The 17,879-nt window shown below is 39.1% G+C and overlaps 2 protein-coding genes across 4 annotated transcripts in view; one reads left to right on the top strand and one right to left on the bottom strand.

Annotated features, from left to right (window-relative positions):
- Positions 1 to 4: 4 nt before the first annotated feature.
- On the top strand, positions 5 to 7,977 carry LOC145238035 (acyl-CoA dehydrogenase family member 11-like). Its single transcript, XM_080101070.1, has 13 exons — positions 5 to 238; positions 477 to 607; positions 937 to 1,169; positions 1,559 to 1,714; positions 1,882 to 1,961; positions 2,147 to 2,273; positions 3,098 to 3,278; positions 3,881 to 4,068; positions 4,535 to 4,688; positions 5,072 to 5,242; positions 5,764 to 5,895; positions 6,458 to 6,600; positions 7,710 to 7,977. Exons 1-13 carry the CDS (start codon positions 121 to 123, stop codon positions 7,819 to 7,821), a joined length of 1,926 nt encoding a protein of 641 aa, XP_079957196.1. The 5' UTR covers positions 5 to 120; the 3' UTR covers positions 7,822 to 7,977.
- Positions 7,978 to 8,847: 870 nt separating this feature from the next.
- The window catches only part of LOC145238016 (cytospin-A-like), a 41,711-nt gene continuing 32,679 nt past the window's right edge, over positions 8,848 to 17,879 (bottom strand). For all 3 annotated transcript variants that reach the window (XM_080101044.1, XM_080101049.1, XM_080101058.1), the window contains 11 exons: positions 15,064 to 15,315; positions 14,124 to 14,291; positions 13,687 to 13,806; positions 12,604 to 12,798; positions 12,169 to 12,298; positions 11,582 to 11,787; positions 10,922 to 11,336; positions 10,745 to 10,846; positions 10,283 to 10,491; positions 9,776 to 9,937; positions 8,848 to 9,396 (listed from right to left, as the gene is read on the bottom strand). In XM_080101044.1, coding sequence (XP_079957170.1) covers positions 9,247 to 9,396; positions 9,776 to 9,937; positions 10,283 to 10,491; positions 10,745 to 10,846; positions 10,922 to 11,336; positions 11,582 to 11,787; positions 12,169 to 12,298; positions 12,604 to 12,798; positions 13,687 to 13,806; positions 14,124 to 14,291; positions 15,064 to 15,315 — 2,109 coding nt within the window. In that variant the 3' untranslated portion in view covers positions 8,848 to 9,246. The remainder of the gene's footprint in view (positions 9,397 to 9,775; positions 9,938 to 10,282; positions 10,492 to 10,744; positions 10,847 to 10,921; positions 11,337 to 11,581; positions 11,788 to 12,168; positions 12,299 to 12,603; positions 12,799 to 13,686; positions 13,807 to 14,123; positions 14,292 to 15,063; positions 15,316 to 17,879) is intronic.

The following is a 17,879-nucleotide window of genomic DNA, read 5'->3' as shown; positions in this document are numbered from 1 at the left end:
ATTTTTTGAAAATATTGTGTAGTGTATTTCCTTTTGCATTGATGAGTTTCAATTTGTTTTGTTTTTACCTGAATTTGCTTGAAAAAAGTTGTGAACTATCTATTAGTAAAAAATGTTAACATGAAGTTGCAAAAAGCTTGTGGTATTTTGCAAAAATTAAAAACCAATCATGTCAAAATCTCACTTAGAACCGTGTCAAATCAAGTGAAAGCTGATGAACAGCAATTTTCACTCAATGGTAAGTTAAATGCTATGCTACATGTCCTAAAAGTCTTCTAATATAACTTCCCTAATACTCTGTCTATATATGTGTGTTCTGTAATATATTAGAAATAAGTATTTTGTAAAAAAATAAGAGCAAAAAATGTAACCAAATATGCAACATCTTGAAAGAAATGTTTGTTCAATATTTTCTGTGTGTGTGGATGTGTAAAAATGTATAGTATCGTACCAACACCTTTATTTACCCATGGTAGGCAATCATTCTCAGAACATCTTTCAGCACTCCAAGTGTGGTTCATTCACTCAAGATCAACCGAAACTTTACAATCCCTACACACATGATGGTTTGCTGAAGTCCTATCTCAAACGATTTATCCCACAAAAGGTATATATATATATACTTCTCTATTCTGTTTTTTTTTACTTGAACTGTTTTAAAGGTCTCAAAAAATGTAGCTTTAAAAAGCAACTTTTTGAAAAGAAGATTAACAGATACATGTAAATACTACTATGTATGTGCACCTTCAATGGACTCACTTAGCACGAATCAGTGTTTGCAAAAAAACCTTGTGTGTAACATTGAATGATGACATCTTTTAAGTGGCATTAGTATAGATTTGTGAAGTAAGATTTGTTATAGTTCATTCAACATGCAGCGATTTTGACAAATCCTATATATTTTAATAAGTTTTTTATTTGCCAAATGTTTGACAGCATCTTGCAGAGATTGAAGATGACCTGACCAGGTTTGGAGATGCCATTGTTGCTAATATCGATCACATGGGTCGCAATTGTGAACTAAAACAACCCACACTGACCCAGTTTGATGCATGGGGAAATCGTATTGACCGAGTTAACACGAGCGAAGAATGGAAGAACATGAAAGCCATTGCTGCAACAGAAGGAATTATTGCACATGGATATGAACGAAAATATGATGAATGGAGGTACGTACATTTTTGCAGTATATATATACTTATATTATATATATACTAGACTTAAGTAGACTTTTAGATTCTTTAAATAGTCTGTTAAAATGCCATACAACGATAAGAATGGCGTGTGTTATTTAGAGAAGTTTTAAGTGAAATGGTTGGGTTTAAAAACTTAATTGGTAATGGTTGGGGTTAAATGTGTTGATGATATGTTTCTATTCTAGTGATTGCAAACTGATATACTACATGTCAAACAACCACACCAAAACCTAGTTTTTCTTTGATTTAAGGACAAGCATGTTGGTTATAGCACAAGCTGTGTTAAAGAATAACTCCAACTTATCAAATTGGTCTCTTACAAATGTGTGTAAACATATAAAAGTAAACATTTTCTTATGTAGTCGCATGTATCAAATGGCAAAGATGTTCCTTTTTTCTCCATCATCTGGGATGTATTCATGTCCATTAGCAATGGTTGACGGTGCTGCCAAGGTGCTTGAGAGTTGCACTTTAGATTCCACTGTACCTACAGATGATCGTATTGTGAAGGCCTTTAGGTACAAATTATATGTATGCAACTTCCATACACTGACTATTTGGTTAAATGTTTGTTTGTGTGTCAAGGTTTGTTTTTGTTAAACTTTTAACATAAAGATATTAGGTGCTGACCAACATAATGCTACATAATCAGCATTTTCAAATGATGTGAATAAAATTTTTGCAGATGTTTAACAAGCAAAGACCCAAGTGAATTTTGGACTTCTGGTCAGTGGATGACAGAGAAAGGTGGTGGCTCAGATGTAGGTAAGATATGAACCTTTATGTGTCCGGTTAAAGTTAAACAGTATACATTCTGGTGATTCTAGTGTGTTGATATAATTGACTGACCCCATATGCCCTAGTGGTCACCCTTTAACTGTAAAAAAGGTGCAAATTTAAAATGTACATGTGGAATAAACTGAAATTTTATGAACTGAATTTTTCGACAGCGAGTGGCACAGACACACTTGCTTACAGACAAGATGATGGCAGTTTTAAGTTACAAGGTTACAAATGGTTCACCTCAGCAACAGATGCAGATATGGCACTAACTCTGGCAAGAATTGTTGATGAACAGTAGGTTCTTGTTCCTAGGCGTGTGTTTGCAAAAATGATACTTCTACTTTTAACCGACAACGTTTTTCATGTACAATAAATATCGCCTTTTTTATATTTTTTTGCTTAATCAAGTTCATTGTCAAGCTGTTTTATTTAGTGTTAAATTACTTTAATAAAGTAAAATATTCAAATAGTAAGTTTTTTGTTCCAAAATAGAAATACGTTGAAAAGATGGGTGAATCCAACTAAAAGTTACAAAAATATATCAAATGCTTTACAATGCACCAACCCACAAAGTATAAAACTTCTTAATCAATTTCACGTTTTGGTGGCTTGTAGGTGAAACAGTTACACTTTAGGACAGGGGTTCCCAACCTTTTTACGATCTCGTACCACTTGGACGCTCTGTACTGCCACACGTACCACTTCGAATCATATTTTATTCAGAAGAAGAATATTGGCCTACTAAAATAACACTAAAGCACCACAACTAAATTTAATGAGATTTTTGTTTACTGTCCACCAATTGGTCAACAAAAACAGATAAACAAAATATAAATTCGTGAATCCAGGTTTTTGTGGAAAAAAAACGGTAGCTACTCGCGTACCACCTGAAAAACCTTCGCGTACCACTAGTGGTACGCGTACCACAGGTTGGGAACCCCTGCTTTAGGAGGATCAAATTCAGGTAACTAACTAACATGTGCGTAAATTTGAATAAGTTTGAAGCACTTTTTCTTGACCAAACACTTGGAATAAACCATCCCTGGACAGAAATGGGACCCATAAAACAGAATATATTCATCATTGTGTGTGCCAAGCAGTGAACCTGTTGTTTTTAGGGGTAATGTGCCACCAGGAAGTACGGGACTTTCTTTGTTTTACCTGGAAACTCGCGATCCAGACTATCAGGACCCAGTATCTGGTCTAAACGGAATTCAAATACAAAGACTGAAAGATAAACTTGGAACTCGACAGCTTCCAACTGGAGAACTGTTACTCGATGGGACAGTCGCACATTTGGTAAGTTTTCGTGGGTCTAAAAAAAAAGGAAAAGAAAAGACTGTAATGGAAAAGAATGTGAAACATACCATGGAATATAAAGTCTTAGGATCGATTTGATTCCGCAGTTGAACAGACATACACACTACACAGTATGAAGTGTGCACATAAACAAATACTGTCATGTTAAAAAATTAACCTACGCTATTTGTCTTTTTGGGCATGTTTTGGCTGTTGGGTTGCCATCAAAGCTCATTAAATGGACATTATTATATGTATGTATTTCTATTGAAATACTACCTAACATGTTATTTCAATATTTTACTGTTCGATTCCAAAGCATTAAAAAAAAACCAGGGGAAAGTTTTACCTGCTTTGGGGGTATAACCAAACAGTAATTTTAAGTTTATAGAATCATATATACAAGAAACTTGGGGTTAAATGTTATCTTGGTTAGCACCCCATACTTTGTCAGCTGATTCAAATTGCAAACATTTATTATAAACAATTCTGCATATTCCTCTTCAGTACCATTAACACTTACAGTACTGATGTTTCAGCGGGTTAAACTGTTGATCCAGTGAACAGTACAATTTAAGTCCTACATTTGTGTTTTTTTTTAGGTTGGACAGCCATCTTCTGGGGTGAAATTGATCTCAGGCATGCTGACATTAACTCGTATTCACAACTCATTGTGGTCTGCGGCTTCAATGCGACGGCTCTTATTGCTCTCCAAGGACTATGCCACCAAGCGAAAAGTATTCGATTCTTATTTAAAAGATCATCCTCTTCATGTGCAAACTCTTGCCAGGTAAGAGTAATGTACTCGAGCAGGGCTTCTTAAACTGAAGTGGACAATAGAAACTTAAGGCAAACAGTAAAAATAGTTTCATATTTAAATAATAATATAAAGGTGAGTTTTGAAGGAAAGGATTTAAAAGCCCTAGATCAGCTTTTTGCGTCAAATGTAGTTCTTGCTAAGGTATCGCTCAGGTTATAAAACGTTTCTTATTGGAAATCGAAAATGTCACATTACTGCATTATCAATTATTAACAATTACAACATTTGGGATGTGCCTAAATTACATTGTGAATTGTGATTTGTATGGTGTTATTTTTGTACACTTGGGGGCAAAGATTGTAATGCCAATTGGTAGCTCGCTTTTTAAGCACTTGGTGCAACAAGTTTAAAAAATCAAATGTAGCCTTGGTGGGTCCAAGAAAAAGTCTGATTCAGTTGTTTTGAACGAAAAAAAACAAATTACATTTTCTTGCAGATGGGATATGGAAAGTCGAGCGGCATTTCTGTTATCATTTGAAGTTGTTCGACTGCTCGGTATCACGGAAGCGACACCTAGTGGTGGAAGTGATGAGGAGCGCGACCTTCTTCGAATTGTTACTCCACTATGCAAACTCTACACTGCCAAGCAGGTGGGATCTAGCTACATAAACTCAAAAAATAATCATACTTCTATTTATTTTGTTCACTCAGCTATGTGATATTGTTTTGTTTAGGTAATGTTACAGTACATTATGTATGCACTCTTAACGATAACGTGTTGTTTAAAGGTATTTCCCAGAAAACTGAAACCCTTTCGGCGAGAATACGGATGTATAGAGTTGGGAAATAAGTTGCATTAAACTTTGAACTTCTAGCTTTTATATTTATCTTTGGCACTTAAACGGTACCGATGCCTCACAACCTTTGCTCAAACTCGAGTCACCTCTATGGCTGACTTCTATAACGCACTTAAACATTTTACTATACATTTTATGCAGACAACAAAGTTAACAGGCCATAAAAAATGTTTCAGGCAGTTGCTGCAGCATCAGAAGGTTTAGAAAGTTTTGGTGGAGCGGGATATTTAGAGGACACCGGTCTTCCCACATTTCTTCGCGATGCACAAGTTTTAAGTATTTGGGAAGGAACCACCAATGTACTTTCACTGGACGCACTACGCGCTATCGCCAAATCAAAAGGCCAGGTACGTTAACTGAAATCACACGCACAAAACTTGTTATTATCATAGTTTAACAACTGGTTTAGTGGACTACACAATGGTAATACTTTTTTAATCTTGGTCAAAACAGTTCATTTATATTTAATTACCTTTACGAAGTGGTTCGTAAACTGTGGGTAATTACACCCCAAAGGTGTGATTATAAATTTTAAGGGGGCTTACTATATTATCTTGAAGTTTCATGAAGTCACCATTCTATGTTACATTTAGTAATTTCTTTTTTTTAAATATAATTTATAAATTGAATTGATGTATTTATTCCCTGGGGCAACAATAATGTAAAATCATTAAAAAACCACGGCTTTTAGGCTTCGTTCACGTGTTCTACCCTATGCAGATATTTGTTTATTTGTGCTATATATTTTCCTACGGCAAGTGTCTTTTTAAATATGAGTTTGCCATAAATTATATGTAAATATACAAGTACGGCTCTTCATCGAACCAAACTTTTACAGAAGTAACCCGTTTCATTGCTTTCATTTTAGGTCCTGAATTCGTTTTTCGCGGCAATAAACAGGAGGCTGGGCGACGTAAGTGACAAAAGCAAGGGTCAATTGCGAAGTCCAATCGCCAAAGTTCATATCGCGGCTGGAGATTTGCGAGCCTTCATTAGTCAGGTGAGCACTGTTTGTGATTTTCAATACAAAGTCCATGGGTAAACGTTAAATGGCAATTTTTCACCTTTCGTCCCCTGAAACGATTGGTCTTGTACATGCTTTGTAAACTTTCGGCCTCGAGAAGTCAGAAAAGCAACGGATGTATTTTGACCAGAAACATACGAGTCAATGTATTTGTAAAAACATAACTTTCGACAATAAATGAAATTTAAACGCAAGCATCGAATAAAGCCAGCAAAAAAACGAACAAAAGCTTTTTTTCTTGAAATACGGTGTACCTGTAGCGCATTTGACAGTCGTGTTTACTCACAATGTGTCAATCTTACTTTCTTGTGGGCCCCAGTCCCATAACGCTTTATAATATGGTGTAGCTGCACCGCGTTAAGCTATCATCCACCAAATTGTGCCCTCCACTGTCTCTGCGTTTCATACCGTTTCAACATTGCGCAACTACTTCAAGGTTGGTGATTGTTCAGTGTCATTGTGTCGCTATTTTGTCTTACACCAAGCGAATTTAAGTCAGCTGATTTAAAATTCATGCCTAATTCGTTTGTAATTGTAGACTTCAACGCAAGGTTCAGACACGATGTTTGTTGCGGCTCGTGATTTCTCATACAGCATGACGAGAATATTCGCCGCTCTTTTGATGTTGGAACACGCAGCCTGGGAATATGCCACACCAGCTGATGCCCACGCCGCCGCTATGTAAGTCTTAACTTTAGGTACTTGGCCTAGCACAGTGTGGTCCAACTTTATTTTGTTGCGGGCTATTTAAAATCGTTAACTTACTACGCGGGCCAAGGTTTAAATTTTTGCAGGAAAAACCTTTTTCTGGGCCAACTCTAGGGTAACTATACACCTTTTTTACCTATAGATAAGTTTATTTTTATACTTTATAGTTATTTACTTAGTAGAAGCTGTCAAACAGTTTCCACTCTAGCGCAGAAATGCCCCTGAACGGTTTGGAGAAGCAGAACCCTTTATTACATAACAATGCCTTGTCATGCGTCACAATAGGTGATTTTATAGCATTTAGTGTGCGTTAATTCTGATATATTAAAAACATTGAATTACTGAAGACAAAACTTATAGTTGTCATTAAAATGTTGGGACTTTCGCGGGCCAACAAAATTATCTCGCGGGCCTTCAGTTGGACCACGCTGGCCTAGCATATAAGCTTGGTACTCGACAATAATGGAGGTGATTGAGAACCACTATACTCCTGTAATTGATCCAGGTGTACTGTTTGCAAGGCCAAAATCGGAATTATTTAAACCAGTGGTTCCCAACCTTTTTCGACTAATTCCTAACTTAACAGTTTTTCATTCCTTCCCAATATACTACGTAGTAGATTCTAAACCGTATAAAGATCATTCAAATTTGGGTATAATTTCACTGGTTCTATTCCCAGAGCTTAAGTATATTTACAAACCACATGTACACACCGAATTCTTCCCCGGTTGGAAACCACTGATTTAAACAAAGAAACACGGCTTGTTGTAACGTCATACGTGTGTGGTGTCATAATGACCAAAGCGTGCTTGGCCAAATACTGGACATAAACATGACCTGTCGACATGCACCACCAATACACAACTCAACAAAGAAAATCTTACGTTGAAAAAGGGTTAAGAGGAATTCCGAGTATAAAGGCGAAAAAATCGCAACAACTCTTGCAGTGGGCGGGAAAAGCTCTTCTAGTAAATTCCTCAAAGTAAAAAATGTAGGCCAAGGGGGAAATTGTCGTACATATCCGAGACAGGCATTATAGATTAGACCGACAGATTAAAAATTGATTCGTATGAAAATTTTAGGTGGTGTTCCCAAGATCTCTGCCCAGCAGCCACTCAGTTTCGAGCCGGTGCTTATTCTACTACTTCAACTAAACTCGAATATGAAATGGTGTTCGACGATTTGAAGAAATAATTTACTGTGTTTTGTGTGTGTCGAAAATTATTTGTTGACGTATTTTTGTGATGTGTGTTTTCCTTTTTAAATTAGGTTTGAAATTTTGTTTGCATTTAATTCTTCTACTTTGCGATCGAACTACAATGTGCGAAATTAAATGAGCCTAAACCAGTGCTGTACTTTTAACCCTTTCTCAAAAATTTTTACACACCAGTCAAAAAAATATTGTAATAAGCCTACACTGAATTTGTGGTCCTAGCAGGGTTAAGGATGAGCAGAATGTAAATCCGTTATCGCTTATTTTATGGCAACTACTCAGTGAAAACCGTAACCTGTAAAACAAACTGCAAAAACAATCATTGCCAACGATTAGTAAGAGAAGTGTTACATAATGGTGTCATACACAGACAGGGTTGCCATCGACTTGAAAACAAAAATACGGAGAACCGAAAAATTAAATTTTTATGCGAAACGAAACAAACGTTTTTGAACAAATCTTTGCATTTATACGAGCCATGACATAATATTTGTAATATTTTGGCCAGAAACAATCTGTTCCAGCAACTCGTTGTTTGTAGAAAATACTAAGTACATCTCACAACAGGCCGGGTCTAGGTTCACTTCTACTTGTAGCAGGGATTTGGCGATAATAATTGTTCAAAATAAGGACATTTGTTAGAAATAAGGACAATGAACTTTTCTAAGACGTAGCCATTCAAAATAAGGACAAATCTTAGAAATAAGGACGGTATGGCAACCCTGCATATAGAATACAGTACCTTACAGCCACATAAGATGCATGTTGTACCATGTATTGTATACTCCAGTCAGTCTTGTCTAAAATCTGTCAATTGTGATATCTGGCCATAGGTTTATTGTATCTGCTACACCCCTTTAAAGTGGTACACCCTGGGTGTACGATACACCTGCTTGAAAAGCATGGACATAAATAACATTTTCCACTACTGTGTGGTGTTTCTGAGAAAACACATCGTTGATTTCATGTAAGTTTTGCATAAACCTGTCATAGCAATCGACCACATCTTTTTAGCACGATAAAATGTATTACGGTGGAAATGAAACGGGGAAAAATAGCGGAGACAGTTCGCAAGCAACATGTAAACTCAAAAAGCAGAGAGAGGATAGACAGAAAAGACAGCAGCTGCTCTCAGCAGAGGGACACTGAAATCGAATTCACATTTTCACAGTGAGCTTGATTAAGCTTCCAGCTTGTCTTCACAATTTCTTCCAATCCGATGTGCATCGATCTTGCTGTTTTCACGTGGCTTTAAACCGTATTCCATAAAGTATATCCACAAGGGAGAACAAATAACAAAACCGTCCTTCGTATGTGGCAGATCAATTAGAACAAAAAAGGAAATAGTCGCAATAAGAGAAGAAAAAACCACCAGCACGGGCTTCGTACAAAGGAATTTCTTCCTTTTACGTTTCGAAGTATTTGTAAATTTGTGTGACATAGCACATGACACGCTGCCAGTCGGGTCGGTCCTTGGCTGACAAGTCTTCCGCTGCAAGGGTCGGCTCAATTCCCACGCTCTCTGCTGCCGCGAACGCGAGGCGGAAGTTTTTGGCCTAAAAGTAAAAAAGGTAAATATTTGTACATTTTTGTTACAAGAAAAGACCTTGGAAAATGCGTTTTTCGTATAGTACCAAGTTTTTGCTTAAATAGGCAATGGCCCACTACGCATAAGGCGATATGCTTTATGTGTATTTGGGCCAATACATTCTTTCCATAAGACTTGGTGACAGATATATACACGCAGTGTGCTGAAATTTTAATGGTTTACAAACGCCTTTATTACTAAAACCAATGTTACCAATATATGCAAGTGAATTAAAGTCATGTCTTTAACTAAAGTCCCCATGCTTGGCCTAATATATCGAATTTAGACTTTAACAGAACTGTCCAAAGGCACTGTGGTTTAAAGACAACCGTTACTGTGTAACTTACTTGTAATTGTCCCCTTGACTTATCATCAGGTGCGGAGATGTAAGTCTGTTGCAGTGATTCGTAGGGGATGTGAGCTGGCAAGTAAGAATGCAACAAAGCGCAGAAAGCGAGTCCGTCCGACCAACTGCTGCTGAAGTTGGTGATGTCAATTCCTGTGTAGGTCTGCGAATCAAAAAGAGAAACTTCAGTGTTTGCATGTTAAACCGGATTTGGTTAATTCGGTTCTTCGCCTAAATCGGACAAATCTCGATGTACAAGTGATTTGTAATGTAGTAAAGCTTTAACTAATCGACATCTTCGCCTAATCCGGAACTTTTTTGGGTCCTAACGGTTTCGGATTAACCGAGGTCTACTGTATGAACAAACTTTTTTACAGTGTGCCTCTCGGACTGAAATACACAGAATATAGCACCAAGTTTTTTACGTTTGCATGGGATACTCATTTAACCACTCTTATGATAGGAATAAAACTTTTGAGATATTTAATGTAAAATCTAAGTCATTTACCTGTGTTTTTTCTTGACACCATTTTAGAAGCGCGTTTCTTTTCGAGCCACCGTACCGCCTCGCTAGCGACACCAAGGGGTCACCAACAGGGGTTGATGTTGGATGGGGTCGGTGCTTTGTGTTTACAGGGGTAACCGGGGTCGCAGGGGGCAACGACGAAGGAGGATGTCGTGGTCCAGGTGTGGATGGCCCCAGTCGATCGAGAATGCCTAAAAAATAGTTACATTTTAACTAAAAATCCACTTATTCCATTCTATGAAACATAATATGTTTGCACAGTTTTGACAAAAAAAAAAGTTTTCTGATAAAGTTTGAATATATAGCTTAACTAAGACCGCTTTTATGTTACATTAAAGTTGGAAATCTTTAACTCAACGTTTCCACAAAAAACTTTTTATCATCCGTGAAATAGAGTATATTTTGTATGATGATAATCCTTAATGGAGTAGATAAGAAACTAACCGGGCATTTGTGGCTTGCGTCCGTCCGTAGAAGTCTTCCTCGGTTCTTGCGTGGAGTTGCGTCGCAACAAAGTCGAAAGCTGGGAAAGGTCGGTTCCGGCCACTGTAAGTCAAACAAACACATTTGTTATTACTCCATATTGAAGTGACAACCACATAAGCCTAAACTTAAACACACCTCCACTCCTGTTACTGTCAGGGGTTCCGGGTTTGCTGCTCGCCGCTGAATCGCCGTTCGAGCTCGTCTGAAGCTTCGTGGCAAAGGAAGACGAGGGCGGGGTACCACCTTGTGACATGGACGTTGTTATCGAACTCATGGAATGGTGGCGCTGCATCGGACTGACTGTGGCAGTTATGGGGCTTGATCCAGCTCGTACTGGGACTTGACCCATTTTGGGGGCCTGGGTTTTGGAGGGGCTGAACGCCGGTGTACCAAGGTCAGCTGGGACGCTGTTGGCGGGTACAAGGGGCGGTTGGGCCCGTGTGGGTGAGGATGGTGCTTCCCCGGGTACTGGGGTGGACGCTTGGCTGTCGAAAGACTTGATCAGGGATTGTACGCCGGGTGATGTTTCGCCTGTTCGGCGTTTGTAAGTCTGTAGAACGAGAGATGGGTTAGTTACATGTCAGAACATCAAAACAACCATGTTATTTAGTAAATAGCATCTTGCGTGGTATAAGTTTCAGGCAGCTAAATAAAAAACTGCCTGGGCAACTTATTTATTGAATACATTTTACTGCAGTTGTTTCTACAATCGCTTTTTCATTGATGATGACAACAGCTATTGGTGAAACGTATTTACTAGATACAATATTTCTCATACAACTCTATACAACTAACCTCGCGAAGAACAGCGATGTTGCTTTCAACGGAGCTGCGTCCGACTCCCTGGCGAAGAGCGGCCGCCTCGAGGATCGCTGCAGAAGAGGCGGAAACAGAGGACACACGTCTTCTTCTCAGCTGTTCGTTCTCCACCCGCAGTTTAGTGACCGTCTCGTCCAGATTCTGGTTGTCTTCGCGCAAACGAGCAACTTCGGCTTGGGTTTCTACGCAGATGTACATCAGGTAACGTTTGAATACAACGGCAAGCGTATTTGTGAGATTGTTGTGAAAAATATCACGATGAAATTTGAAAGGGCCGTATTCAAGACAAAGTTGGATACACAGTAAACTTTAGTTGAACCTGATTTCGATTAATCCGGATCTTCGCCTAATTCGGAAAAAAAACTCGAGGTACAAATGATTTGTGATGTGGTGAGGCTAGAACTAATCGATATCGGTTAATCCGGATATTAGCCTGATCCGGACAAACTTTTGGGTCTAAATATGTCCAGATTAACCAAGGTTTACTGTAGTAAGATCAGTCGCGTTTTAAGTAAGATTTTTGTACTTAATATACGTGGCTTAAAGTTAAAGGGTCGACCTACCTGCTTTCATGTCGTTGGCAATCATAACTGCCATTTGTAAATCGGCCTGGAATTGTTTCCACTCTTCCGTCTGTGTTCGTTGCTCCTTCTTAAGCTGTTGAATTTCTTTCTCGAGACGAAAGCGTTCCTCCTGTACAAAAGAGAAGGATTTCAAACTATGGTAAACATTAAAACATCGACAGAAAGGTAACGTTCCGAAAAACATAATGCCAGACTAAGGTATTATTTGGTTCTTGGTCGAAGTTGTCTTAAAGTGTGATGTCAAACATTAGTGACGTTAAAAACCGGTTAAAGTAATGTCATAAGGTTTTATATCCCTAGGGGCTCGCATAGTCACATTTGCTAATTGGAGTATTAAAGCAATTATATGTGTTAACAGTTTAAAAACAAAAACTCCTATATAATGCCATGTGTGCGATAGTGTTGGGCTTGTACCTTGAGGTTTGATATCTGGTTGTTGAGCTGTTGTATTATGTGGTTGTCGTGCTTCTTCACTGCGATGTGTTGTTCGACTGAATCTTCCATCACGAACAAAGTCTCGTTAACCTCGTCCAAGTTGGCTTGCTTCATTCGAGAATCTTCTTGAAGTCTGTCAATCAATTCTGACAGCTCTGACAAATCCTTCTTGGACTGTAACAAAAATGGTGGGGTTGTTAACACGATTTAATGCAAAATGATTTATTAGAACTTGGCATTAGCGTAGGCCCATCAACAGTTACCATTGTCAATTCAGTCAAAGAACATTTGTCGATAGCTGGCAGCAACGAAACAATATGATGTGATGTGTAACTGTCCATATTTTTAACAAGTTTATAATATTTGACATGTAGTCTTGGTTTAATGTACTATTTCAATTGCTACTACTTTTAACCTTTTCCTATCTTCTTTTAACAAATGTCATTGCAAAGATGGTAACCCATAGTTAAACTCATGGATACTTGAAAATGTGATTCACAAGCCACCAAGGAAGATTGCTTTAGGAGATTAGAGCCCTTTGGGTTTTCCACATGATTTTCCCACTGACGGGCGACACGAAATCCATGAGTCGGTTATTTTGTTTACAGCTAATCTTGTGCAGCGCCGTACGAGTTTCCATAAGGAGTGACTCAGAACGGGTTGCCAGGTCGTTCGGTTATTTTCGCTGGAGTACGTGACAGTTAATTTGTCGAAATAACGTTTGGCTCGGTTGCTTACATCACGCTTTCTTTGATCTGTGTCAAGTCGCGTAAAAATGCTTTAAAAATTTAGTCACCAAATGCTTTGTCACGTCTTGGGTACTAACGATTCTCTAATCTACATTCAAGGCGCAAAGTCGAGATTTAAATACAATTGAGTAGCTAACGGCCGGAATAAAGTGCCAAATTTCCCGCGTCCAGACGTTCACATGCGCTGGGAAAGGCCAAGTGAGTTAAACGGGCGATTAGATGCAGCTGGTGGCTTTGGTAAATGAACTGAGACGACCCAACCCGGAAATTGTTGTTAGTTTGGCACTTGACAAGTGTTTTTGTGGGATAGTACCTTGGCATTTGTGGCCTCCAGTTCTTCTTCGAGATCGGCAATGCGGGCATCAAACCTTTCGTTTTCGTGCTGACAATGCGTGAAGTCTTCTTCCATCATGAGGAATTTGTCCTCGAGGTCCTGCATTGTTAAAGAACTATTAAACCGGTGCGAAGTCTTTCAGGATTGCAAAACAGGTTTATACAGCAGTTTTCGATTGACATGATATTTCCAATTGTCAAAATTTCCAAGTTCATTTTTGTTTGCATCAAAAACGAAGTTTCAACGGGACTGCAAATATTGGCTCAAAAATAATTTATATCCATTTTTTTTAGTTGTGCAAACTTGCTACATGTACCACCGTAATTTTATGCTTCATCACACAACTGAATACCAAATTGCCTTAAAAGCAGCTTTGTTCCTCACAAACATTGAATCCAAATATATTTATATGTTACCTGTTTTTCGCTTTGCAGGGCATCCATAAGTTCAAGCATGTTTTTGCCAGACTCATCGTCATGCAGTGATCCAGTGATTGCAATAATCCGCTGCCTCTCCTTACGTAACTCCTCTTCTAACTTCTGTATGACGTCACTATGCTCCTCCTCCATACAAGCTTTGGTCTCCTGAAAAAGACAAAGGAAAATGGTTAGAGATGTTATCATTAAATTTGCCCCAAATAAATCATTTTTTGTATAACATATAACAACAAGTGTATAACAACAAGTGGCAGTTTGCATGACCTAGCACTCGGTCTATTCGGTTGCAGTTTGTGTTAAGTTGACTTGGTAAGTGTTATCAAATTTAACGTTCATGTTTATGCGTTATAATTATTTTCCTATTGTTCTATCTGAATAAGGTAAAAAAATACACCATGTACTAGGGATGTGCCAAAATTGCAAATGTTCTGTTTGGTCAAGCACCGAGCATCTCATGTTAATGCTCGGTGCACTATGACGTCACAAAAAAATCCCCTTTCTACGTTTTAGCTCTACAAGACCTCTTACGTCACCAGCGGTGTATTAAGCTGTTACAGGCCTCAGAAATACACGTTTTTCCACAATCTAATACATTTGAAAAATCATTTGTTTTTTGTTCATAGACACCATTTCGAACACTAGTTACCTATGTCAGCAGGGCATGAATATGCAAATTTAACGCTCGGGTCAGTTTTTGCAACTGCTCGGCCGAGCACCGAGCATTAAAAACAGCGATGCTCGGTACCGAGTACTCGGGTTCTGGCTCGGCTCGGCGCATCCCTACCATGTACAGTAAACCTCGGTTAAACCAGATTCGGTTAATCCGGATCTTCACCAAATCCGGAAAATTTTTGGTCCAAACGGGTCCGGATTAACCGAGGTTTACTGTACTTTGTTTTTAATTCCATTTGCAAGTTACCTTCAGGCGTTTATCGAGCATTGATTTCTCGGTGTTAGATTTTGACAATTCACGTTCCAAATGTCGAAGTCGCTCTTTAAGTGCGTCACCCAGCTCCTGAGCCTTCTTCCTCTCTTCCTCGGACACGCGGAGCTCTTTGCTCATCGACTCCTGAATCTGAATTAGCTGCTCTCTCTCGTTAAGCAGATGGACGTACTGCTGTTTAAGATCACTGTGGTTCGTGTCGTCGTTCAAGTGATCCGTCACCAAGGCCTGTGAAAATAAGATAGTGTTTACACATGCTATTTTTGCGTAAATTTAGTTCAAAGATAAAGAACTACACAAACTAATGCATCCACATTTGTGTTCTATTTGGTAATACGCCTTTGGCTTTTTACTCACTTGTCGTGAGGTAGAAACATGCAAAGGACTTTGCAGCACCGTTCCTTCGGTCAGTATCATTGCAACGGCCTTTATATATATACTGTGTGCTCAGCACTTAACAAAACAAACGCCTAGGCAAACACAAATCCTGCAAACGAACACGGTAATATAGCATAAATGCTTAATGTAAACAGGTTGACGACCGAGCTAAGCCGATTTTGGCCCATTAAAAACAAGTGTATGCAAACATTGAAGATCGGAAGGTCAGTTTGTCGAAAGCATGTCGTCGGCATAGTAAAGATGGACAAACAAGAAATTCCGCAGCGCAAGGTATGTCGGTCTTTACTAACTCATCTGCGCCTCACTACGGCAAATTCACATCGAAAACATGTTTAGTTGACAACAATCTTCATTTCTACGTACGGCCTCTCATAACAAGCAAGTCTGTTCCATTTACAAGTAAAAAACATTGATTTTTACCGCATAAACTGATTTGGCCTTTAATGAAATACACTGGTTTTGATCTTTACAACTTTGTTGTTGCCGGATTTCCTACTCCTGCTAATGCGGGAATTAAAATTAAAACCATTAACTCGCGGAACACTTAATGCCATACACCACTTGACATTATGCTGAACTTGGAAGCTTGACAGTTCGTTGTTGATGGACCTTTGCCTCATTACTTTCTAACACTTCTGGGCGTTGCAGGAGCCAAGAACGGGTTGAGCCACAAACAAAGCACGCATACAACGCGTGGGCCGGCACAAACACTTGATATCTGCCGGTTTAGAGGGCAAAGTTAACTATTAAACTCGCTCGTTTGGCGCGAGATAACGCACGTTGTGCAATAGCCAGTATAACGTGTTTGTTTGCGCAGTGACGCTGTTCGATCTATACGTAAAAGTGATTGGATCTCCAAATAAGAGCAGGGCCACCTGAAACGATCGTTTTCTTTCACCAACCCACGATTCTTACGCCAATTGACCTTAATTAGTGTTGATGAAAATGAAAAAAAAAAAAAAGAAAAAGTTTGCTTAAAATTTAGTCTTTAAAGAACAACGTCGGTCAGTTCTGTAAAGGTACAGTACATGCACACAAAGCTCTCCCGTAAACCAGCTTAACAAGCGCACGTAAACAGGCACGTTGAAAAATCCTAGTCTGCAACTCCATTGCCAGTGAACAACAAGGCCTCCGCAACAAAATCGAATTTTCCAAAGCTTTGCAAGGATTAACGTCAATACGAGGGAGAGCGCTGCTCGGCGCTCGTTGTTAGCAGCAAAATCGATCGATCAGCAAGGCCGCCGAAAAGATCGATTGGCACACACGCCAAGTTTGTGCACTTGCGAGGGAAAATAATGGCCCCCCAGGTTGATGAGATTTTGCTTTCGTAATTCTGGAAAGTGATTAGCAACACCGCTGGAATTGTTGTGACCGGCGGACTTTGTTTAGTGTAAATTCTACAGCGCTTTCTATCCGATTTCAGCAGAAAGGGCATTGTGACATCTATTGTATTTTGCAGCAAACCGTTAGGTCTAAGTCCACTTTATTTCGTAAAGGCAAGGTTCTATTGCAAGAATGGCATTTGGCACCACAAATGGCGCGTTACCTAATTCTAAAGCAGAGCACAAAACACAAAGAAAGCAAGTGCCTGCTTCGGAAATAATGACAGTCAAGTGAAAAAAATTGACTGAATGCCTCTTCTCTATAACTTAACTATTTTGAAGCGTTTTGCTATTAAAAAAAGTCAGGCTACAAAACTTGTCAAAAATAGTGCTATTTAAGAATCAAAAATACCCGCTTATATGCCAAATATATTCAATGGCTTAAGACCAAACTCGTGGATTTATTTGCCGCAACTGATTAAAACAGGAAAACAAAACTACCATGTGGTATAAGCACGATAATATGGCACATTTATTTCTGCAACACCCTTCCGAGGTTACGCAACCCAGACGACCTAACTCAAACTTTCAGGACAAACACAGCAATTCGCTCCTGTCAGGCTGCCGTGACACTGGCCCCATGCCAGCTTCCGCGGTCTTCGGCGCACTCGTGAAGTGTCAGCTAGGAAGCAATTCGACCGCACCTCGATCCCTTAACGCTGCAGCTATAGGAGCTGTGGTGGCCTGGCTGAGGGTCAAATCGGTTCAACGCAAATCCTCTTCGATTCCATTCGCCGTTTTGGGAAAACAAGTGCCCTGTTTTGCCACCGCTTGACCTACTGATGCTAGGCGTGGAAAATTTTGACAGTTTTAGCTCGTGTTGTTTTGGCAACAACTGCGGCTGAGTCTCAACTTGCGCGAAATGTCAAATTATCTGATGTAAACACATTTCCCACAACTGATATCAAAAAAATGCACGTAAAATTATACCTACTTTTAGTACAGTGAGTCTGACCAACCTAAAGTGTATGTATCTAACCTCAATAAAAGTATATGCGGCTTATATAGTCA

Source organism: Phallusia mammillata, chromosome 1, assembly GCF_965637545.1.
Source record: "Phallusia mammillata chromosome 1, kaPhaMamm4.hap1.1, whole genome shotgun sequence".
Taxonomy (NCBI): Eukaryota; Metazoa; Chordata; class Ascidiacea; order Phlebobranchia; family Ascidiidae; genus Phallusia; species Phallusia mammillata.
The sequence above is the reverse complement of the archived record's forward strand: the minus strand, read 5'-3'. Positions and strand labels throughout refer to the sequence as shown.